Source organism: Aulonocara stuartgranti (genome assembly GCF_965226115.1).
Source record: "Aulonocara stuartgranti genome assembly, chromosome: 15".
Classification (NCBI taxonomy): Eukaryota; Metazoa; Chordata; class Actinopteri; order Cichliformes; family Cichlidae; genus Aulonocara; species Aulonocara stuartgranti.
Window position 1 is genome coordinate 25,399,614 of NC_138951.1, and position 24,423 is coordinate 25,424,036.

Consider the following 24,423-nt stretch of genomic DNA (forward strand, 5'->3'; position numbering starts at 1 on the left):
TAACCCAGACAGTTTTTAACATCTGCTGGTGTTTCACATTCAGCCAGAGGCCCAGGGTTAGGTTGGATACCAGACAATAATAAAAGCATCGTTATTAGACTCTAGAGCTCGTATTATAGCTGACACCACATGTAGAGTTTAAGTTCACACAGAGACGATGACATTTTTCTAAAACCAGCAAACAATAAACAAGAAATGTAACAAGAGTTTCAGAAGAAGCTGTTTTACAGAGAAATGATTCCCTGAAGACAAAATTATTATTATCATCCTTTATTTCTCCAGGTGCAAATTTAATTGAGATTAAAAAATGTTGTTTTCAAGACAGACCTGACATCATGGCAGAAAGAGTTAAAAACACATAATAATTCAAACAAATACAAAATAGAAAAAACATCCTACATAAACTTCATAAAGTTTCATTAACAGACTTTGAACAATGGACTTCAAACTTCCCCCCAAAACAACAGAAACACATTTGAAGATAATGAATGACATTTATCCCTCTAAAGATTGACTTAGACTACGATTTAATATGAATGAGAACATGTTCATAAATGGATGAAACCAAAGATTTCATCAATCCCTGATTTAGAAACAACAGAACATTTGGTTTGATTTCAGAAGATAAGAATGACGACTTAGTTGGAAGATTGTTTTATGTTTAGTCAAATCTTTCACACATAAAGTTGGATTACAAAATCATCCCCTAAGTTTGTTGTTTTATTCAAGGAATTAAAATTATAGAGAAAATCTGTGAAATGACTTAAAGAAAACAAACCACAAAAACTCTATGATACTCTAAACCCCCTGGTTTAGGTCGGCAACCTTTCTGGTGACGAGTGCCATCTAAAATTTCCTCAGAGGTCAGTGTGCCATATGATTGCATTAGCAATAAATTTAATAACGCTCTATATTAACAGTTACACACTATATAGAACCACTTTATAGAATTATATTTGTGCGCAGATGTTGGCAGCTATCAGCGAATAGTTATCAACTATTTTGAAACAAAAAAAAGACTTTTTATCCATAACAGCAAATGAACTGTACAACAGAAAATACAAATGCTATTTATGGTCTCCTCACAACATTGATAAGAAAAGTAAACTGGGCCAATATGGCATGTTTGTTAATACAGAGACACACATGTCAATGTGATCTCTGGTCTCCCACTCAGAGACACAGGTCTCCGAGAGAAAATCTGCTCACACAGATATGTAGAGCCAAATACTGTCAATAAGGCCTCTGCAATGTTCTGAAGACAGTTAAACTTGTCAGGTAGTGATGTCCAGCAGGTGAAAATGCAGCTCCATGAACACGCACAGCTGTGGATTCCAGCGTTTGTAGTTCTGCAAACTTTGACCCCCACAGAGTCGAGCTTTTCAGTTCAATCAGCTGCATTTCGATGTCCTCTGTGTCCAGCCAGTTAATGCAACACAAATCCAGCTGCTCATTAAAGCTTTCTGGTTTGATCAGAAAAGAAAACATTGGTCCATACACAAGAAAGTCCCAAAAACCCATTGTGAATTCTGACTCGAGTATCCGGATGTATCCGTGTATTTACGTGGTGCTGATGCTCCTGAAGCTTTTGAAGTGTCTGAATATGGAACGTTCAACATTGCTTGAAAAAACTGCCAGCTAGCAACGTCCCTCTCACCGGTAGGCTAAGTTATTTTTAGCCAATTACAAGTTTAATCTGGTAGTTGGGGTTGTTAGCTAAGATACAGTCATTAAGAAGCGGCACCAAAGCAAATCACTGTTTTTCAATTTACAGAAATGTAATGTCCATATTACAATCAATTACTCTTTTTGATTCAATGTTTACTGTTTTTACTGTTGCCATTTTACAGTTATTAACTGTAATTTTTATGTATATTTCTTACAGTGTGGCCAATCCACCACCTTTCATCGTTTATACCGTTACAAAACAACACAAAAAAAAAACATCATTTTCCCCCCATAAAAACAAAAATCACCATCGGTATGCCCGATGGCCAGTGCAGCTATGATCGTGCCATCAGTTAACCCTTCACGTGCCAGCTGTGACACGCATGCCCAGGCTTGTCGATCCCTGCTCTAAAGCATCTGATTTGGATTCCTGAGATCAAATATATTTTCCTTTGGGGTTGTTTTCTTCCCATTTGTGGCTTTAATGTAGTGTTACATCCTGTTTGTTTGCTTCCATCTGTATACATGTCCAGATTCACTGTTATGTTTCTATTCTTACATTTCTGTGTGATCACTGTTCCCTCTGCTAACTGATTTGACCTTTTGTATCTTACACTGATACTTGTCATATTTGTATCTGCGCCTAAAAGATAAAAAGTTTTCCATGCTAAAACACAGCTCCACCTCCTGCAGTTCTCCCTCTGAACCACTAGATAACTCTATTATCTAAATGAAGACGTGCAGCACAGCAACCACAGCAGCCTCAAATCACACGAGTCCGGTTTTATGTATAAAAGCATGAAACAGGTGAGACAGGTGGGATCAATATTAATGTTGTGGAAATATATGAAAAAGCAACAGAAGAGCGAAAACATTTCGTATTTCTAGAAAGATCTTTCAGCTCATAGTTGCTCACAGACTGTATTTACAAGTGACAAACTGCAACTCTAAAGTACATCTACAGTATATATCAAATATATTCTGTATTCAAATCTATTGAGTGATGTTTGAAAGTCTTTCCAGGTGAGTTTGATCCAGGAGGATCTGAAGCCAGAGTCAGACAGAGACTGTGCAGAGACTGTAGAAGGACAGAGCAGCAGCAGAGCAGTCCAGATACACTGATGATCCTCTGTCAGATCCAGAGGGACACACAGGGATGATGCTGGACTCTACATTGTGTCTGATAGTGGAGCTGTTCTCAGAGCAGTTCACTCTGCAGCACTGACAGTCATCTGCACTTCTGCTTATTCCTCTGTCAGTCACTGCTGGATGAAGCTCTCCTCTCCACCTCCCAGTAACATGGCCCAGTCAGAGCATCTCTACACACAAGCTGCTGCTGCTTCAACCTCTCTGGATCATCAGGACACAGCTCCTCCTCCCTCAGCACACACACCGTCCTGTTTACCATCATCACCTCCACCTGCAGAGAGAAGAAGGAAGAGCAGAGGAGATAAACAAGTGTTTCCAGATAATCTTCATCAGCAGTCAGTCAGTGATGCAGCACATCCAGTATAAAGAGCAGCAGGGACTTCAGTGCTGGGACTGTACTAGGACTCATTGTTGCTTCACTTTTTCTAATCTTTGGATTTTTATTGAAGTTGATGAAAATGTTTTTCCCTCCTAGTTTGAGTTTGGACTTTCATTCATTAGAAGAACCTTGGTGTGTCCACTGAGCTCTGTAGGAACCCCAACAACAAGCCCAACAATCCAGATGGACGGTTCCAGCTGTTAACTGGAGGAATTCCATCCAAACATCTGCTCTCACTAAATTCTTCCTCACCTATAGACTGTGTTCTTCACTGCTTTAAACTTGGAAATGAATGCAGTCATTGGTCTGCGTGCTGCTTTGTTCAGAGAGCTGATTGGCTGTTGACAGTGTTTGATCAGAGCATGTTAGCCGTTACTATGGTGACCATAAACTTCAGAAACAGGAAGTTTTTGTGTCCAATCCTGAAGCCTGTCACCATTCTCCTCTCACAGCTTCACTGAGAAGCTGCAGCTTTACAGGAAACACTGGATCTTTGTTTCATACTGACTGTGTTTAGTACAATACTGCTGACAGCACCACCCACTCACTCCATCACTCTACTGACCTCAGAGTCTCCAGTCTGTAGTCTGGACTCTGCTAAAGATCCCACAGCTGCTTCACATCTGGATCCTTCAGGTTGTTTCCCCACAGGTCCAGCTGTCTCAGATGGGAGGGGTTGGACTTCAGCGCTGCTGCCAGACAATCACAGCTGATCTCTGACAAACTACAGTCCATCAATCTGTATAAAGAATGAAAGATGTAAGTTTATTAGACAAAGTGTGAGCTTGAAATCATTCAGTGTTTCATCATCTGTTCAGAGCTGAAGAAGGTTCAGAATGTAGAAGTTTAGAAAATGGAAACTCCAAACAGCTGAAGCCAACAGGAAGGAGATTCAAACAAACACAACAAGAGAAAAAACTCTGAATGTTTCACATTAAAGTCTTACATTTATCATTAAAACAGAACATAGATTTTCAAAAGTCGTGTTTTTCCAACCACAAGGCTTCACTTTTAAACGTGAAGTGTGAAAGAAATGGACATATTTGGAGTCACACTTTTTTCCAGTCACATTATTAAAGCAGACAAACTACAAGCTCATTTTCATTCCAACAAGTCATGTTCTGACCTGGACTAACAACACTGGTCTCTGTGTGCAGCTGGCTGTGAGACCAGTGCTCAGGGACCGTCTACAAAGTGCAACACTGAAAGAACATCACACACTAATTTGCTTCCAGCAATTTCACACAACCATCTACTGTCATTATTGTCACCAAACTACGGAGAAAAAAAAACATGGGAGAAAAAAAAAAATTAAGACGGACCTTTGCGAGATCTCGCAAAAGTTTTAGCCGCATTCTTCGGCCTTCGACCTCCCGTTAGCTCGAAGCTAACGGGAGGTCGAGACCTACTACAGCCAGGAGGAACACCGCTTTCCCATCACATCGTGCCTCGACCTCCCGGTCGGCTTCGAGCCGGCGTCCGAAGAATGCGGCTAAAACTTTTGCGAGATCTCGCAAAACTTTTGCGAGATCCCGAGTTAGTTTTGTGAGATCTTGCAAAAGTCCGTCTTAATTTTTTTTTCCTCCCATGTCCCCTGTGGGGCTCCGTACCAAACTCTGTGGATCCTTTATTGCAAATTCAAATGGGATTCAAATGGTCAGACAAAAGAGGGTTATGAGGAAATATGATGAAATGTTGTGTATTAGCAGCAAGTTATTGAATCATTTTCCTCAGAAACCAAACAAAATGATTGACAAACATGTTTTTGCAAACTCAGTGTTGGACTTGGATCAGCAGGATAAGCTGATGTTTAAAGGCATTTGAGTCCCGCTGTATGAGAGTCCAGTTATTACTCAATATTTATGGATGACGTTTTTTCAGTGTTGCACTTTGTAGACGCTCCCTGAGCCTCACAGCCAGCTACCAATGGACCAGCTGACATTACCCAGCATTAGAGGCGGGTGTAAAAAAATGGATTCTCCTATTTAAATCTTTTTAATTTGAATAAAGCGATGTTGATTCATTCAATCCTGAATCGATTTTTAATATTAATGTATTTTGCCAGGATCTCAGGTTAATGCTCCCAAAAGTATTTCAACAACAACCAAACAGATAAAACAGTAAATGAGAGCAGCTAAACACACAAAGATGGAAACACAGAGCGTGGATCGTTCACTCGACAGCATGTACACGGACACGCCGTCGGAGCTGAAAGTGGACAGCTCACAGATCCTGAAGCTGCAGGTTTCATCTGTCTCCAACCAAAACTGACCCAACCAGCAGCAAAAGAAGATCCAAACTACGCTTTATGTTTGATGAACATCATCATGAATTCTCTCTGACTTTGATGTTTACTTCCTGCACAGCTCTCTCTCTCTCAGTGTACTTCAAGAACAGTTTACCTTCAAAAATCTGTTTTCTGCATTATTCACTGCTTATTACGCACCAGTCTGCTGTTGTGTTCACTGCTGTCGGCCTCCGAAAACAAAGCCTCATTTCTGCTGTTCAATACTGAAGAAATTTAAACCTTTTAAAATGATGACAGATTACAAACTCTCAGCTGTGTCTGTAATCAAACCTCTGTAACTTTGCTTCACTTCAGCAGCATCAGGTCATGTTCACATGTTGATTCATGGTTTGCTTCAGAAGAGGTCTCTCAGTCTGGACAATCCACATTGATGGCATGGCATGAAACAGCCAGGTCGCTGGACTCGCTGCTCCTGTGTCAGCGCAGAGCAGAGGCACTTTGCTCCCTCTTCCCCCTCCTGTGTTTACATGTTGCGCTGTCACGTGACTTGACTTAGACGCGTTGGGGGTTGTTAAGTTGTTTACCAGGGCCGTGCAGAGAGGTTTAGAGGGGCAGGTGCTCAAAGTTAAAAAGGGGCACATTGAACCAGGCTGAATAACAACAACACACATTCATCAAGAATCTAATATGGGCAACAAGGCAAAGCAAATGTAGCCGATGCTTTACCTGATGGGTACAATGTTGCTGTTGAGGGGTTGCTGTGGATAGTGCTGGAGGGCAGGGCTGTGTTGATCTGAGACTGTAAACATTAAAAAGTCCATAGGAGAGATGGTAGCTGATTAAACAAGTGTCATGAGATAATAACAAAATGCAAAGATTGGTGACAGCGCTTGGAACCATAAGGCAACAAAAAACTGTGAGAAATAATTTAGGCTCTGCCTGTGAATCACTCTTTGCTTCTCTTCTTCCTTCCATCCCATCATTTCATATATCACTCTCCACTTGCTGTCTACCTGAGAACAAGGCACAACTTGCTATTGCAATAAACTATAATCTAATTATCCACACCTAACAACTCTTGCACTTAATCTTTAATAAAATGATGACAGAAAAATGTTATAGCACTGCCTTTAGTAGCCTCACACAGCTCCTGCTGTTTCCTCCTCATGTCCTTACCAGGCATGTCTGCACAATGTTATATCATGAGTAATATTTTTTTTAAAAATCCATTTCATAAAACACACACATGCACACACAGTGATATTTTAGACCTTCTTCAGAATACTGTATATACTATGGGCATCATGGTGCTGATCCAGAATCTTTTTTTTAATTTTTATTACTAGAGCTACAATAATAAAGCAATGAGGAGGGGGAAGTAATAAATATGAAATAATGTATTTATGATGATTCCATTTGTTTCACTATCCACTCTGTGCAGGGGCAAAGCTTATTACATTTTTAAACTGTAGCGATACAATAATTTTACTGCTGTAAAATCCAAATTTTGTCTTATTTAAAATATAAATCTAATATAATCTGCTTCTTAATGTATGTTCTTTAAAATACAGCGTGTGTTTTTTAATATATTATAATTATAATAATGCATAATTATGTGGACATGCATATTAGATCGTTTTTTAGTGAAATATAATCCCCCCAGAAAGGCAGGAAAAGCCCTGTAACTTACTTTAAAACTAAATATGTTCTAAATACTTTAAAACTAAATATGCTTCCTAAAACGGTGGACAGAACTGCAGACCCATGACAGCCAGGTAGCCAGCAGATATGACAGCACTACTTGTAAGCCCATACTCCTAGGTGGTATACACTACAGTGTACGCTGTACACCTACTTACTGGTTTTGTCGCATCAGTCTGTGTCTCTGAGTTAACTTGTGTTTCTCCTACAGCTCCGGACCGGAAAAAATGCGCGTGCTCTTTGTGAGCTCGTTCCCGGCTCGTAACCAGCGCGTTCTGCCGTCGAGGGCGATCATTGGTTAAATGTGATCATGTGACTGATGCAAGCCAGATCCTTTTATTTAGCAAAACTGTGATTAATAGTTAAATATTATTGTTGAGGGGCACAGACAGGACTCCGCACGCACACACATTAAAAAAAAAAAAAAGAATAAAAAAAAAAAAGAATAATAATAATAAAAAAAAAGCCCCTCTAGCCCCCCCTCTGCACGTGCCTGTTGTTTACATATTATTTATATTTTTACCAGTTATTGTTATTGAGAATTTTAATTGTAAATTTTGTATTATAGTTTCTCAACAGTACTTGTTTTGATTTGTTTACTGGTTTGCGCAATTTATTGAAAAATTTTTATTAAAAAAAAAAAAAAAAGAAAAAGTAAACTGCCACGGCAGACCTGATGGCATTTTCATGCTTCACAGCATGATTTATTCTTACAATAATCACATGGCTGCTGTAACAGTACATTCTGCTGCAGCTTTCCTGCTGCCAGCTGTACACATCACAATCAACAACAACACAGAACACAGCACAGGTTTTACGCCGGCGAGGCATGATTGTAGATGCCGCGCAGGTAAGTCCATCTCACCTGCAGCGCATCGCAGAACGTACTCCGCCACATACCCCCTTCGCCCCTGAGGCCGAATCTAACCTACTCGCCCCCTCCGCGAGCAGGCAAGGGAATCGGCCCGGATCATCGTCGCCCCAGGTAGCCTTCCATGTGGCAAACAGCGGCGGGGCAGCAGGCATGGAAGTGAGCCGGGGCTCACAGGCAGCTGAGCAGGCGGTCGGCGCGCAGTACTGCGCAGCGTGCTGCCTCTGTTGGAAGAGAGGCTGGACCGGACAGCACGCTGCCCTCGGGTGTGGCAGGACCCCTGCGCACATCTGTCTCCAGCTTGGCAGGTCCCGCTGACGCGCCAGCCTCCGGCTCACCCCGAACCGGTCCTTGCCGTGCGCTGTCCACCGTTACAATAATCACACGATTTCTCTAACAGTACATTAGTACAACCGCTGCAGCTCGCCAGCTGTACACATCACTAACAACAACACAAGCAGAGCACAGGTTTTAAGCCAGCCAGGCGTGATTGTAGACGCGGTGCAGGTGAGTCCATCTCACCTGCAGTGGCATCGCAGAGCAGCCACAATAAGAAAGCATTTTCTATTTAATTATAAACTTTATCCTAATTATGTCCTGGGTTTTAACTATTTAATAATAAAAAAGGAAACATCACAAAAAACACTTAAGGTTATAAAAATTAATTGAGATTTAGGAATTCAATGATGTATCCACCTTATTTATTGAAAAGTATTGGTATTGATATCGGCGATACTGGCCCGCATTTACTTGGTATCGGATCGATACCAAAATATGCAGTATCGCACACCACTAGCGAACGAAGGACTGAAATCTGGTCACTTTTTATACAAATGAGCTGTGACGCACCGGAAACGGAAGTAGTGTTTCCCCCCATTCGTTCTTTTATTTTCTTTCCAGTCCGGCTCCGCTCTGCCAGAGTTTTAAATACAGGAGAATGGAATACAAGCTGATCATGGCGGTCTCTGGCTTCCCGAGTCTCTACGACATGAACTCCCCGACCTATCGGGACCTGAACATGCGGAGCGACGCGTGGCGGCAGGTGGCGGAGATCGTCGGAGTCCCCGGTGAGTTTCAGAACAGCGCCGAGATCCCGGCGCGAACTTCAGCTCTCACACGGGAGCACTTTCGATGTGGGCGAGAGGGAAAACTTTCAAAACATGTCAAACATTCAGATTTTCATCAGAGAAAAGTTCAAAACAAATACGGTCCGACCCTTATTATGTTCCTACGCTCGTCGCCTCTCGGCTCCAGCACAATGGTTCCTCTTCAGAATTATCAGCACAGATTTATGAAAGAAACACTGTAAGAAAATCTACGACAACTTTAATCAGCAGCTTTTACTCATATATTGTAATTACTGGGAAATAACTGGTCGTAGTGGATTTTTCTAGTAATCAGAACTGGGGGAAAAAGGTGATGACGACCAAATATGTATGTGTGTTTGTAACACAAGTATTTAAGGTTTTACTCATGTAGACAGTCTTTGTTAACTGAACTTAAAAATTTTCAAATACAGTAAATTATGGTTCGCTGAAGAAAAGAAAGGAAAATAAAATAAAATACAGAATAAAGGAGCTGTTAATACGCTTTTGTTGTTTATGGGTTTATATGTTTTAACATTAAAAATTAATAATAACATGATAGAAATTACTGACGTTTTAAATTATATTTAAAAGCCTTTAAAATAAAATTCAACAGAAATTTTATTACTTGGATTTTTTTTTTAAACAAACAGGCTAATATGTTTAATCATAAATGTATGGAAGGAAACATAATGTAAATTGTAAAAAATATCCCAAAAAATAGTTTGAATGTTTAAAATTTATCTGGATTCTGCATTTGTTTTTGTTTTTTTAAAAATTGGTTGTTATTTTATTATTGCCTTTTTTTGGTCCTTTTAATTAATACTATTTAGTTAATTGTTTGTATTATTTTTAATCATTTTTTTAAATAACCATTGGAAGCAAAAATTATGATTGAAATTCATATTTGGCTAAAAGTCACACAGGAGTTTGGAGCCGTGAGTATTTTCACATGTGAGTAGTACTGTTTGTTATTTTCAGTCAAATTGCTTCAAATGTTGAATATTGTCCAAACACAAGTTTGCTGTGAAATATGACCAAGCAAACAAAAATAGTTCGGTTGTTTGGGAGTTTGTTTTAGTTTTTGCAGAATAAACTAAATTAGAGCAAAGATTAGTTTTAGTTTTTGTATGCAGGTGAAAATAAAGCGTTTAATGTGACTCTGTGTGTGTGTCTCTGGTTGTGGACACAGCAGGATGGTTTAACTGTTGGATTTGATGGTTTTATGGTTTAATTAAAGCAAACTTGTGGTTTTCCACATTAGAGTCGGAGTGCAGAAGGAAGTGGAAGACACTGAGAGACCAGCACAGGAGGGAGAGGCAGCGTGAGAAGGAGCGGCGCGAGAGCGGCATCGGGCTCTTTAACTACCGGCCATGGAGATACTCGTCCATCCTGTCGTTCCTTAATCCGTTCATCGATGCCCGGGCAGCCGGTACCAACGGCTGGGCCCTGGACCCACAGCCCTCTCAGGTCCAGGTGGCCGAAATGGTCGGCTGCAGCACGACCACGGAGACGCGGAGCGACGACGACGAGAGCTACGGTTCGTACTGACACTTCCTTCTGATTGGCCAGCCTGCAGTACTTCCTCATCAGCTTTTCCATGTGCAGTCCGAGCACCCGGGTCTCTGATGGCTTTTGATTAATATTTTCTCGTGATTCGACATCGATTTAGTTCTGATTGTTTTGTCTGTTTTCAGGGTTCGCCGTAGCTGACGCGACCACGACGACATCCTCGTCCTCATCCTCAGAGTTCCCGCAGAGGAAGCGGCTACCCTCCGTCGGCTTGGACCCGTCCAGGCCCAAAGAAGCAAAGGTTGAGGTGAACTCAGGCGCCACAGACACTGACGACGGCCTGCAGACGCAGCAGCACGCCAACATGAAGGAGCTGTTTGAGATGATGATGCACTCGGTGACATCTCTTGCTACGACCTTAGCTTCGTCACGCTCTTCCTCGCAGACCCCTCTTCTGCAGCAGGATCCGCAGAGTCATCATCGCAGCCCGCCGCTGTCCTGGACCGTGGCGCGGCTGAACCAGCTGAAGACAGAGGAGCCGGAAGGCGACGTGGACGAGCTGCTCGTCCAAACGGACGATGAGGAGGAGGTGGAGGAAGAGCGCCGCCCCGCTTCTCCCAGGCCGCTCCGGCCAAAGAGGAAGAGCGTCGACGGCCTGCTGGAGGAATTCCTGACGAAGACAGAAGCCAGGGATGCGCAGAGGGAGCGTGACATGGAGCAGAGGGACGACGTGACGCTGTTCCTGCTGAGCCTGGCTCCGGCTATGAGGAGACTGACAGCAGAGAAACAGTCATGGGTCCGAACCAAGATGCAGCAGTTTCTGCACGAGGCCGAGTTTGGCGCCACAAAGTTCCAGTGAGCCCACGAACGTTTTGATGGAAGCTCATTCAAAGGGGAAGGACTGAATCCTCCCTGTAGACTCCACACGTGCCGACTCTTCTTACAGGTGATTCAGGTAGCTCCAGATTTGATGGTCTGTCCCTGACCGATGACTCCAGATACTGGGTTTCTGTTTTCATCGATGACTAAACGGATGTCTGCACAAAGCAGGACTTCGGGCACATCGGGGTCACTGCAGGGTTAGCGCCACGCTTCAGTGTTGATGTCTGATTACTTAATGGGAACTTAAACTTCTGCACAGAGGACTCTGTGCACGTGCACATCCGTGTTCAGCAGCAGGAGACTTTCTAAAGTTTAGATTTCTCACAAGAATCTGTCCAGAAACAGTTTTTCCACGACCGACTTTATTCCTGCAAGAAGGCCGTCTGCAGATGTAAAACCGCTTCATCGGCTTGTAACTGTCAAAGTGGTGATTTGATACTAAAGTGTCTAAAATTTGAACCTTTGTAGATGAAGCCTACATCTGAATACAGAGTATTTATTCTGTCGTCTTACTCAGACGGTCAAACAGCGCAGCCGAGGACAGTAAGCAGACGCCTGTTCTCTGACTGTCTGCGTTTGTCCAGCCGTCAGTTGATCACAGAGCTAAGATGAGTCTGTGATCGAGCACCGTCAGCGTTCATACTCACTAAAGCATTCAGAGCACACACTTTAATACTTCACTACTGTACGTGCTGTACACACACACACACACAGACAGACATGAACGGGTGCAGCTTGTATCATGTGTTTAATAAGCTGCAGGCTCCGCCTCCTTCATGTGTCCATGTAGCCTGAATCCTGATGCAAGCAGGTAAAGTGATAAAGATCTGCTGTTAAGATCTTTGTAGCAAATTAATTACTGTTGTTAAGTTTGTGGTCCAAAAGTGTCACACGCTACGTCAGGGCAGGTGGTGCACTCCAGCACTGCAGACACACTTTTCCTCCTCTTCTCTGTCCCCGACCAAAATACTTCTTTATCTGACGTGAACAAGGATCTTTTATGACTTTTGAATGATGCGAAGCTCAAACAGAGACGTGTTGGTTCGTGTTCCTCTGAGATCATCTCAGACTGTTAACACCACTCAATGTATTTTATGTACTTTTATTTTGAAAGGCCGGTCACACTGAGACCAAAGTGTGATCTTTGCTTTCTCCTCTGAATCAGGAATTCAGTGATGATCAATGAAATTGTAAATAATATTTGTACCTGTTACCGGTAACCAGTTGCAGCTTTCTCCTGGTTTCCATGGCGACGCAGTATTTATGGAGCTGTGGTTGCAATCACGGTTTCCTCCTGGCTGTGAGAGTGTGAGGCCACAGCGTCTTTGGTTATGTGTTCTGAGTGCAATGCTCCATGTGTGATGCAGAAAAGCACATTTTGTATTACAGAAAAGTTTCTGTCTGTATTTCTAAACAATCATAAGAGCGTGATTTTTCCCAGATAGCATTGAACGCTTCAGCAAAGGATTCCTTTCACTCTGGTTTGTGTTCGCTACTCTCCCATGTTATTCAGTCCTGAGTTGGAACATTTTTTATGTTTCAGAGTCCTGCAGCTGATTTTATTTTCTTTGTTTGTCCTGTTTTTGTTTTTTGTTTAAAAAAAAAACCAAACAAACTCTTCTTGCAGTCATTTGTGTTTTTATTTTAAAGTGAATGCTCACAGCTGAGTCATGCTTAGAGTGAACTTCATATGCAAACATCTGAGCAGACTGCTGCAAATATTATTGCACCACTCATAAAGTGAGCTTCAGGAGGAGCCGATTAAAACCTGATTACTGACTGAAAAGAGCTCTTAGTGTGCTGCTGTGAATATTTCACCTTAATTTGAAGTTTTCATCCTTGTGCTGTAACACCGATTCAGCAGGAAACTGCCGCTGCAAGGATGTTTTCTTACATATACAAACTATCATTTTCTGTTCTCTGGAATAACATGTGGATTACTGAACGCGCACAGACTCTGAACACAGTTTGAAGTCAGTTTCCAGGAAATTGCTGTTTTAAAAATAAAACTAATCTTTGGTCATTTCTGAGGAAATGAAAACTAATATTTTAACTGCACGAAGCACAAAAGCAGTGACCATTACTCCTTCCGTGAACGTGCAGATGCTCCATCTCGTAAGAAAAGATGTCATTTAATAGAAAATTATAATTAATAAAATATGAAGTTTTCCAGTTATTTAAAGCTTTTCTTAAATTTAAAAATGAAAATAAATTTTTACAAATGTAAGTAACATTACCTGTCTAGCTTCATTTACCTGAATGTCGTGTTTTTAAAGAATTATAATTTCTAATAAGCGCACTTGTTGGTTTTAAGGTAAAGAAATGTCTCCACCTGGCGGCAAACTGTACAACTACAAGTATAAGCACGTTCAATCCGGAGTCAGCTGATCAAAACACGGAAGTGGAGAAGCAGTGAGTGGAGTGAGAAGAGCAGCAGGAGCAGCGGGAACTTCTGTGGGTCTCTGAAGTTTTGAAGCTTTTTTTCTCTCGATCCCACGAGACGACCTGGTTTCTATGAGTCACGTGACAGCCATTTTCAATTTAAATGTGATCAGGGTCCGTGAAGTCACTCTGTCACCTGCAGACCACACGAGAGCAGGTGCTGATCAGACACGGTCTGAGTCATAAAACGTTACTTTAGTCCCGCGTACTTCTTACGTGTGAACAGATTAACAGACTCAGAGCTTCACATCTCTGAACCCCACGGATTATTTGATAAAACACAACAGGGCGGGTTCAGAGCGCAAACGTGGACCGCGTTAACCGGAATCCCCGAGTATTAAGTTTTAATTAAGACCCTATCGCACCTGCTGGAGGACGAACGAGAGAAAGATTAATACGTGTGTGAAAAACGTGGTTAGAAAACCGCCCCACTGTGAATGTAAATGCACTGAATGTTTGTTAGGAAATTTGGCGTCTTACAAGTTTTGTGCACATTAATTGTCATATTTTCTAAAATATTTCGCCTGAGGGTCATAAAAAAGCTTCAAAGTAACAGGACATGCTGTAGTAAATAGTCGATGTCGTCTTTGCAGACTTTTTAAACCTTTCTGTCCATCAGGGTTTCTTTGTATGTGACGATGATGACGGTGAAGGTGTTTCGCAGTCCGGCCCGTCACGGTTACGCAGTGGAAGTGTCTCCGTATATCCCCAGCAGAGTGGCCTGTGCTGCCTCACAGTACTACGGGATAGCAGGTCAGTAGAGTTCAGTGGTCACAGTTTGGAGAACACACCTGGATGTGATAAAGAATGAATGCTCACTGCTGGAGCCTCGTGCGGACGTTAGAGGAACTCCAGTTTGTGGCTCTTCATCACTTCTGTTTCCTGACTTTTGATCCGTATAAATATTCTGAAATAAAATAAGACGTGCTGTTTGTTTCTGAACGTCGACCTCAGCGAGCTGAACAGACCCCGATGACGACGATGATCACGCGGTTTTCACACCGAAACACAGATCTGTGCGTTTCAGCTGTTTTTAAACAGTCAGCTTTCTCATTCCTATCCACTCTGTCTGTGTGTGTACAGGCTGCGGCACACTGCTGGTCCTGGATCAGACCGAGACCGGGCTCACCTTAGTGAGAAGGTAACATCTGTTTCCTCATCTCTCTCTCTCTAACATCTGTTTTTGTCCTTTATGCTTACAGATGATGATTATAAGAAGTTGCAGGAGGTTTAGGGCTCGGTTTCATCTAATTTCAGCACAGATCAGATTATTATCAGACTGCGAGGAAACCAGATAGAAACCCCTGGTTTTATGTGACTGCCACTGACTTCCAGGACTTCCACTGAGAGAGTGACATGGTCTAAAAACTCAGAAAATAATAAAAATGCAGATGATATATACAAATCAGTAGGAGTCACATTCCTCCTCATCTGCATTCTGAATGATGACGCATGTGTGATTATTCAGTAGATATGAAATCTTTGTGTGAAGTGTGCCATTTCTGAGGTTGTTGACTCCACATCTGGGGAAGACTGAAACACAGAGACTTGTCGGAAGCTGCATGGCTCCGTGCTGGAGGCGACTGCTTCACAACACCATTAAACCCCCCCAGAAATAATCCTTTAAAGTCGAATAAAGGAAACAAGAATTCAGTCAAAGGTCAAAGATTAAGTTTTTATGTCATCCTCGTGTGTGTGTGTCTCAGCTGGGAGTGGAGTGACGGCCTGTTCGACGTGGCATGGAGTGAAGCTAATGAGCACATTTTGGTGGCAGGCGGCGGCGATGGCAGCCTCCAGCTGTGGGATACAGCCAATCACAGTGCTCCACTGAGGGTGGCCAAAGAACACACACAGGAGGTAACGCACACATGCTTACACACACACAGACACACACACAGGTGTTCTGACTGTGACGTGTGTGCAGGTGTACACTGTGGACTGGAGTCAGACTCGAGGAGAAAGCCTGATAGTTTCTGGATCGTGGGATCAAACGGTGAAAGTGGTAAGATGAAAGTTTCTCCTTTCTTCCCCTCTCCGTCTGCGTTCTGTCTTCTTCATGTTAGTTTTATCTCTGTCAGTGGGACCCTGCTCTCAGTCCATCGCTGACCACCCTCAGAGGTCATGAAGGGGTCATCTACAGCACCATTTGGTCGCCTCACATCCCAGGTTGCTTTGCATCTGCCTCAGGTGAGTCGGCTGGCCTGTCAGAGGGGTTTAAAGTGGCTGCTTTCACCATTAGATGGCGTTGTTGTGATGGTTTTTGGAAGCAGGCCTGAACGTTTTTTGAACTTTGCTTCAGACCGCTCAGATTCAGCTTCACTTTGGATTTAAAGCTACAAAGGAGGAAATGTTTGATGTCATGAAGCTTTTTCTCGGTGTCTGTCTGCGAGCACGAGTGCACCTGAGCTCTGGAGGTTTTCGTGGTATTCACTCGTGTTGTTTGTTGGAGGTTTTCCTCATCGTGTGCAGTGTAGGAAGTGAGGTGAGTCTGCATGATGCTAGTAAGTATACTACTGAAGGTTTTAGTCTTAGTAGGAATTCATAGTTACGAACGTAAATCTGTAATTTAAACACGACGTGGAAAGAACTGTGCTTTAATAATGTAATTCTTAAAGCACAGTATATTCAATATTCTTGATATTTATAACTGAGTGATTTGCATATTAGTGCTATTGCTTAAATTTGCAAATTCTGTAACATATTGTATTAGTTAATTAGTTTAGTCTGTTATTGTTGCTGCCTTGGAGCAACTGTAACCCACATAATTTCCTTAGAGTTAGTTAGTTCTGATTCTGATTTAAACCTGCTTTGGTGCTGATGCAGACACAGGGGTGTAGTTTGTAGCAGGAGGCGTGTCTCTGTCACTGTGATGTCATCGCTGGGTGCACGAGTCTGCCGTCCAAGATTGAGGTTGCATGTGTTTTTAGATTTTCTGCATGATGCACTTCCTGTTTCCTGTGGCACTTCTGTGGCTAATCAAGCAGTGAAGCATTTTAGGGGTTTTCTCCCATTATGAAGGAGACTGTGGTAATAGGTTGACTGCTTTGGGGATCTCCTCCAAACCTCTGTCACAGTGATTTTTCTCTGTCGTTGTGCTTGATTGTTGAGTGGTGGGATCTTTAAAGCAGTCCTCCTGGCTCTGTTTGCTGCTTCTGCTGTAGCAGTGCGCTCCACAGTGACGTCAGACTGCTGCATGTCTCATTGGGTCATGCTGGAGACATCGCCATCCGCTGTCAGAGCAGGACTTGACAGATTCTCAGAGACTCTGCAACAGCTTGAAACTTAACTTCCTGCTCTCAGACCTACAGATGTTTGGGGTCAGCGACAGTAGACAGTAGCCTGAAGTCTATAAAACTTGTCCCACACGAGCATAAATCAAAGGCATCATCTTTGAAGGATAAGTCGAAGGTGCTGCGGTGCAGGGCTTAAAGAGTTAGTTCCTGGTTGGGTGGAGACTGTGTGGAGCTTTCATGTGTCCTCCAGCAGATGTGCACTTTAGGTTAACTGGCCTCAAGTCTGGATAAAGAGTGGTCAGTAAGACCAGAGAAGCATGTAAAAGTCTGAGAAGTCGCTTTCTTGTGTGTCTGTCGAGAAAGTTTTCATCCACACAGTGATGTGAGTGAGTTTGTAGCCAGAGGGAGCATTTGGATGATCTCCTGGGAGTGTGTTTAAACTTCATACAGGGGCAGCAATTCATCATCCAATCTGCAGCAGCCGCCTTCAGCTCGAGCTCGGTTTGGGAGGTGCTGTCTGTCACGTGACTCGGCCAATGAGTTTGGGTTAATTGGTTTGTGAGCGAGCGGAGGTCTCTGATGAGATTCTCAAAGCAGGAAGATGTTAACCCCCCGCTGCTCACGGGGTAGTCCAGGTCCAACCATTTGACCTTAAATGAGTCTTTATTTTTGATTGAGTGTATATAGAACACACAGCTGGGACAATCCGTGAGGGTCCTAACTGTTGAATCCTGTGTTTGTGTGCTATAAAAGGTCTGTTCAGGTTGGGTTCAGTTATTAGAAGTGTGCTGCAGTGGACTCATGCATGCACCAGCAGTCCTCAGATGTGATTTTTAAGGAAGTTCTGGATGTTTTTCATTTGATTTTTGAACAAATTTCTGAGAATTTATTTTTCATGATGGCTGTGCTGAATTAAAACAAGTAAAATATGGTGTTTGTGTTCAGATCTGAGTTCTGAGTATGTGTCAGTGATCCCTGTGACAGATGTGTGATTAATGGCTCCTTGTTGTTGGCACCATATGATGACCGGTGCCACAGATGAACTTGGAGGCTGTAATTCTGGGGTTTGTTGTTGTGGTTGATGCTTCATATTTGTTTTCATTTGATTTGATTTTTGATCTCTCCGCTTTTTTTTTTTATTGACTTATTCTCAACTCTGGGAACTCATAATATTTTCTGGTCTGTAAAATATCAGGTTACGGCTTCAAACTGCCCAGGACAGTGTCTCGCAGTCCTGACTTACACTAACCGGCTTTAATAACAGCTCTGCAGCTAAATGCTTTACTGAGAGCACGTCTCCATAATGAGACCTTCAGAGTGTCCGTGTCCGCCGCTTACAGCGGTTCAACTCCATGTTGGTCTCGTACATCAGCTCAACCGAACGCACTGCATTTGATATTCTGCCAGTCAACTCGCCGCACGCTCACAATTAGTAAAAACGCACAGTGTTTCTCTTAATGTGGTCCTAAAACACATAAAAGCCTCGGCTTTTACCTACAAGACGTCCATTAGACAACAGATGGTTTGCATGTGTGACAGATTTTCCGTTATTGGTGTCGATATGTGAGAGAGTAGCTTTATTCTGCTCTCACTTCTAATAGGTTCCTGTTATTAAGATCTCCGTGAGGTTCAGCAGTGCAGCAGCTCTGCTCTATAAAGACCAACACACAGAGCTGTAACATGACAGCAAACAAAACACTAATGATGCCCCTTGTCAGGATGATCTCCTCCTCACAGTTTTCTTTTATATCGTCTGATTCCTCAAAAGTTCCCTCACAGTTTTGGTAGATTTTTATCCTTAAGTAACTCTTTAAGGAGTGATGCCATGAAGTTGGAGGGTTTCCATTTTTCAGGATTTTTCCGTAGTCCAAACACTTGGCTGTGGTTTTTCCGAACATTCTCTTTATACGTCTTTGACTTTTGGAGTAACTCTTCTGGTTTCTGAAGCATGTTTAGCTGACCCTCACAGCCAAAAACTAATCTTTAAAGAACCGTTTGAATCCTTATAGATACAAACAGTTATTCAAAAACAGCAAAGAACCAGCCATCACTGACTCCTACAGGGGGTCATAACATAGCTCCCTAAAACGTTCCAGCTCCTGCTTTAGGAAACAGTTTGTAATCCCTGCAGCAGCACTGTGGATTCAAGCTGCTGGAGCTGGAAGAGGAAACACTTTCTACGGCACAGGGATGAGGATGTAAAGCACTTGTCTTATCGGTCCTCCTCTGCGGTGCTGAGTGGTGTCCTCTCACCAAGAGTTAAGCTCAGAGATTTGAATGAGGACGCTCAGGCTCTTTGAAAATGTGTCTTGATCCGAGCACATCGGCGCCAGGACCTCTCAGCCGCGCGTCTGCCGCTAAAAAGACAAAGCCGACGATACCGGCTCAACCACAGAGCCGAACCTGAGGAGACTCGTTCACGTGCAGCTGTACCCCCTATGGTAGAAACAGCTGTGAAGGCGCCACTGTGCTTCCTTGGTGGGCGATGCCTTTTGTCTTTACCTTTGAGCCGGAGGTCACCTGCTGATGTCAGGACTCTGAGCAAGGTGCATGGACTCCATTTGCATTGAGACTTGCCTGTGAAACCCACGCTGAAAATCTGCAGCATTACTGAGCTGTGCTATCAGCACACAGCAGGCTACAGTAAAGGAGCCAGTGCAGTATTTATTTTGGCCTCAGGGTCTCATGAAGCTCTAAATGCTAAACACCTTGTCTGTACTTTTGTGTGCAGCTCTGCCTCCCAGAACCGAAGCAAGTATTTTAATGAAACATGTTGAACTTTATTGCTTTTTTAAGCTTTTTAAAGCTAATTGTGTTGGATGTGTTATTTAATGCATCCAGTTGCCAGTTTGTTTACGGCAGCAGCCGGAGGCGAAGCTCTGCTGTGCACCGCTTTCTGACCTGCAGCAGGAGTGATAAAACTCGGCATCAAATTAGCCTCTGCGTTTATCTCTGTGTGCTCCTGCTTCCAGCAGGCGCACTCACGCTCGATCCAGGTTTCTCGGCGTTCTGCTCGTCCTTTTTTCTTTTCTTTAACTTATAGACTTGGTCACAGCTTGCTTCTGCGATCAGGATGTGAGGTGGGCGGTCAGTTGTGGGTTTAATGAGGAAATAATGAGCAGAGCTTTGCTGCAGTTATAAGCTTGGTTATGTAGTTATGTAAAATTTGAGTGATGAGCCGACATTCTGAATATTCATTTAAATTAGAAATGTCAAAGTTTAGGTTGCTGTCAAGGGCTTCTGGAGGATGGTGGTCCACAGGAGACGGGCGATGATTGATGCTGGATGGGTGCGGTCTATACAACCTTTATTTCCCCCAAATAGTGTTGGCATCACCGTGAGCCTGGCGGGTCCCTGTGGGGGCTCTTGAGACATCTGACATGCACAGGCATCAAAGACCAAAAACAAGGCAAGGCTGTTAAGACTCATGGGCCCTCCTGGGCCATGGCAGCATGTTACCTGAACAGTGTGACTCCTTAAAGGTAAGACTGTGTATGATGTGAACCCTCAGAGGGGAGTTTTCGTCATGCATCCATGTTGCCCACTTCCTAAAAATTAAAGTCCAGCTGAGGGATCATCGTGTTTACACACTGGAGGAGATCCAGTATCCTTTGTAGAGGCACACGTAAAACAGCCGAGCTAAAAGCTGTCCAGAGGTGCCCGAAAAGATGATCGTGAACTGGAAATCATCATTTATTTTTTGGGGACGTCTTCTCAGAAGGTTCTGATCATGCCTGTACTCTCAGCACACTCTTAGCAGAGGTTGGAGTCAGAATGGAAGCTCTAATAAAACCTGCAAGCTCACTGCAGTTTAGGAATCAAATATCAAATCTGACATCGCATTTTGAGTTCTGTCACACGCCTTCAATGTTGGAATAAAGGTTATTCAAAGCGGCCGGTGAGAGGTGAAGGTGTTTAAACTCCAGGCCGTCAAGGGCCGGTGTCCTGTAGGTTTTATTATAAATCACCTCCTCAACATATCTTGAAGTTCTCCAGAGGCCTGGTAATGAACTGATCATTTGATTCATGTGTTTTGACCCAGGGTGAGATTGAAAACCTGCAGGACACTGGTCCTTGAGGCCTGGAGTTCCCCACCCCGGCTTTAAAGCGTTAAAGCTGCTTCTGCTTCTGCTTCAAATAAATCTTGACACACATTATTTTTTACCCACATTTTCATTTCTGCCTCACAATAACAGATTTATGAGAGTTTATGGTCAATTTCAGTGAGATTCATTTGTAATCACTGATGTGCTGCTGAGCCTCTGTGTTCTCCATCGCTCCTCACAGCCTCACCGCCGTGCTCTTGTGTTTTGTTCTCCAGCCAAATGATATTTGCTGCAGGACACTGAAACACACACACACACACGGTTTCATACCGCTCAGTGTATGTGTGTGTTGGACTTTGTGAGCAGGTAGTGTCTGTTTAAATAAGTGATAGCAGGTGTCCACCAGATACAGCAGGCTCTCTGTCTCTGCTACACACACAGACACACACACACACACACACACACACACACACACACACACACACACACACGTACGTGTGTGCGCGCTGAGCGGTGTTTGGTAGGTCCTGGCCTCAGGGAAACTTTGGCCACACTCGTTCTCTGTATCTGCAAACCTACATTAGGTCATGAGCTGTGATAACAGACACACACACAGACAGAGAGACACACACACACACCGGCTGGTGTCGATGGAGGCGCCGCGTCTTGCTTCAGAGAGCGCTGCTGCAGGCCTGGTCACAGCTGTAATGAGACGATGGCAGCGATCAATGGTGAGAGAGGAGCGCTTGTTGTGATAACAGCATCGTTTTTTTTTCTGAGTCAGTAAGCTGTGAAGAGTTCCTGTCGCACATGCTCAGTGTGTCCTCTCTCTATTTGGGTTTACTCAGGTGAGAAAAGAGACGAGGCGTTACCGAGGTTGGAAACCCAGAGGTCTGCTCACGGTCATATTTATGATGAGAGCAGAGGACAGATTATTCATTTTTTCATGTTTGTAACTGAACAATGTTTGTCTGAGAGTTTCAGGCATCTCAGAAACATCTGAAGAGAAAAGGTTTGAATCATTTTGAAAAATGTGATGCCACTCTGGATTTTGGAGCTCAACACAATTTAATGACGGTGTGTGATGGTGTAATTGTCAGGCTGGTGGAGAACGGCTGAAGTGGGTCCCAGTGGTGTTTCTCAGTGGGTGATCTGACCTTTTACTAGTGTACCTGTGTTCCTGTGATGTCAGCTGTCTCAGTGGAGCTGGCCTGTACACACACAGAGGCTGAGCGGCAGTTTGGAGTTTTTTGTTTTTTGCTGAAGTCAAAAAAATACTGGAGTTTTTATCATTATTTGAGACTTTACAGTGTTGAAGATCGGTGTTGGCGAAATATTTTAATGGTGCTCATGTTGAAGCCAGAGAAGACTCTGCTCGTGCTCCAGAGTGTTTAAACAGACTGGTGGATGTCAGCACCGTGCCTTCATGGTGAATCACTGGTAGAGCGCTGGATGCTCATAGATCAGTGAAGCTCAGTTTTTTTTGTTTTTTTTTTAAATGACTTTAAACTCAGCATTGAGACCATCCAACCTGCTGTTTGCAGGGATAACCAATCAGAAGACGGCTGCCTTAAAGGGGGGAGGAGCTAATATCACTTATTTGAGACGGAGGATGAACTGAGGAAAGGCAATATGAGATCCATATGGATTATTTTGACCTGTGAATCATGCAAAGCTACCCTACAACAGGTCGCCTTGGATCATGCTCTCTGTGCATTATTATTATTATTATTATTATTATTACTTGTTATTATTATTACTTGTTATTAGGGGTTTAAATCAAAATTCTTATTTTTGTATTTTCTGTTATAACTTATGAGTCGGATAATAACTGAGAGGGATGGCTGGATGGATGAGTTTTCAAGCACAGCTACCTATGATTAGTGTATGGTGGAGCTTTGCCACCTTATCTCTATCTTACGGCTTCCCCTCTGGTGGCACTTAGTGTTAGCTTGAGAGGCTACAGCCACTCATGACTTTGAAGAGAAAGGAAGTGACAAACCGGGAGAAGCAGAGATACGGTGAAGGCGTGGTGCAGATGGCGTCTCATTCCGATAAGCTTATCTGGGTTTCCATGCTCCTCACTGCTTCTCTCCCTTGCCTCCTCTTTTGTTCCTTGCCTCCTCCTCAGTCCTCTCATTTCTCTTTCCGCTTAGCTCGATTCAGTGGCAGACAAAGATCCCCACCTCCAGCCTGAGAATCAGATGAGGGTCTGTGTCTGTTTGTTAGGCTTCGATCTGCCCTCCAGGTCTCCTCTGGAGTCTGCAGTGCTGGTTAGTCGCTCTGAGCTCTCAGTGAATCAAAGCTTCAGTAATCATCAGTTAAACTCTGACCTTTCAATGAACTGTGTTTAACTCAGACTCCACCTACACGTGTCATTCCTGTTTCCTGTATTTAAAAAAAGGCCCAGAACGACTGAGGTTAAATAAACGATGGTCACTCACGTTCTGTCCATCATATTGACAGAAAGCCTGTAAAATTACAGGTGCGATCAAAAAGTTCAGCCCATGAAAATATAAACTGGATTTAAACTTTGTCTGATCGCTCCTGCTGGTGCACGCTGGATCTACTCCAGTGTATCGAAACAATGATCCTAGAATATGAACAATAAAGGTTTTTTTTTTTTTTTTTTTTTTTTTTTTTTTAAATGAATGAAATTGCAAATCAGTGTGCAAATGGATAATTATCTCAGAGACAAAGTAACCAATGGTTGATAACAACTTACCAATCAAGGCAATTCTTCCTTCAGTTTATTTCCTGGTCATTGCATTAAAGTTTTAAAGGTTCATCTCAGCACTGAGTGCTCATGCTCACATCTCTGCCACTTTTAAACTGGATGTGCATCCAGGGAGCAGCTACATGGACCCATCGTTACCAGAAAGGAGAGAAAATCCTGTTTTCAGTGGACGCTCTGGGTCATGTCCTTCAGATGCTTCAGGATGTTGAAGCAGACTCTGTGCTAACAGTCTGACCCGGGGAAGGAAGTCATGGTGCACAACCCTGCGAGTGTTCCTCACCTTCAGGCAGCTGGCTGGATGTTTGATCTCTGCAAGTGTGAAGTCTGTGCTGAAATCCCAAAATGGATGAGTAATGGGCCAAATTAAAAGCAGGTATGGTAGATTTTATGGACTCATTCCACAAACTTGTTGAACTCTGTGCAGCATCCTTCATTTTAATGAGCTGATTGCATTTCGTGGTTTTTACTGG

General features: G+C 43.1%; 3 protein-coding genes across 8 annotated transcripts in view; 2 read left to right on the top strand and 1 right to left on the bottom strand.

The window, feature by feature from the left end:
- Positions 1-327: 327 nt before the first annotated feature.
- LOC309690153 (uncharacterized protein) lies at positions 328-8,620 on the bottom strand. 3 transcript variants are annotated; one of them, XR_014271613.1, is made up of 5 exons: positions 7,304-7,538; positions 6,171-6,243; positions 5,775-5,995; positions 3,762-3,935; positions 328-3,088 (listed from the first exon to the last, which is right to left on the bottom strand). XR_014271613.1 is itself a non-coding variant. In XM_082507084.1 (4 exons), exons 1-3 carry the CDS (start codon positions 8,304-8,306, stop codon positions 3,921-3,923), a joined length of 384 nt encoding a protein of 127 aa, XP_082363210.1. In that variant the 5' UTR covers positions 8,307-8,620; the 3' UTR covers positions 328-3,088; positions 3,762-3,920. The 3 variants fall into 3 exon arrangements, 1 of the variants encoding a protein (XP_082363210.1); XR_014271612.1 differs by lacking the exon at positions 5,775-5,995; XM_082507084.1 differs by lacking the exons at positions 5,775-5,995; positions 7,304-7,538 and adding an exon at positions 8,011-8,620.
- A 128-nt stretch (positions 8,621-8,748) lies between these two features.
- Positions 8,749-13,662, top strand: LOC309690140 (uncharacterized protein). Its single transcript, XM_082507058.1, has 3 exons — positions 8,749-9,083; positions 10,366-10,641; positions 10,799-13,662. The coding sequence occupies exons 1-3, from the start codon at positions 8,954-8,956 to the stop codon at positions 11,470-11,472; spliced, it is 1,080 nt and encodes a 359-aa protein (XP_082363184.1). The 5' UTR covers positions 8,749-8,953; the 3' UTR covers positions 11,473-13,662.
- A 188-nt stretch (positions 13,663-13,850) lies between these two features.
- The window catches only part of pex7 (peroxisomal biogenesis factor 7), a 44,358-nt gene continuing 33,785 nt past the window's right edge, over positions 13,851-24,423 (top strand). The window contains exons 1-6 of one of the 4 annotated variants that reach the window (XM_082507061.1): positions 13,851-13,949; positions 14,557-14,690; positions 15,021-15,078; positions 15,644-15,794; positions 15,862-15,939; positions 16,016-16,124. In XM_082507061.1, coding sequence (XP_082363187.1) covers positions 14,576-14,690; positions 15,021-15,078; positions 15,644-15,794; positions 15,862-15,939; positions 16,016-16,124 — 511 coding nt within the window. In that variant the 5' untranslated portion in view covers positions 13,851-13,949; positions 14,557-14,575. The other 3 variants (XM_082507062.1, XM_082507060.1, XM_082507063.1) reach the window with 3 other exon arrangements.

What these genes read in the sequence shown, in the direction of transcription:
- LOC309690153 (XM_082507084.1), bottom strand. Translation starts at nt 8,306, where the DNA reads ATGTGCGCAGGGGTCCTGCCACACCCGAGGGCAGCGTGCTGTCCGGTC. An exon ending in CGTTCTGCGATGCGCTGCAG is followed by an intron (nt 6,244 to 8,010) that starts GTGAGATGGACT and finishes TAATGTTTACAG; the next exon opens with TCTCAGATCAACACAGCCCT.
- LOC309690140 (XM_082507058.1), top strand. Translation starts at nt 8,954, where the DNA reads ATGGAATACAAGCTGATCATGGCGGTCTCTGGCTTCCCGAGTCTCTAC. An exon ending in GGAGATCGTCGGAGTCCCCG is followed by an intron (nt 9,084 to 10,365) that starts GTGAGTTTCAGA and finishes TTTCCACATTAG; the next exon opens with AGTCGGAGTGCAGAAGGAAG. An exon ending in CGACGACGACGAGAGCTACG is followed by an intron (nt 10,642 to 10,798) that starts GTTCGTACTGAC and finishes GTCTGTTTTCAG; the next exon opens with GGTTCGCCGTAGCTGACGCG.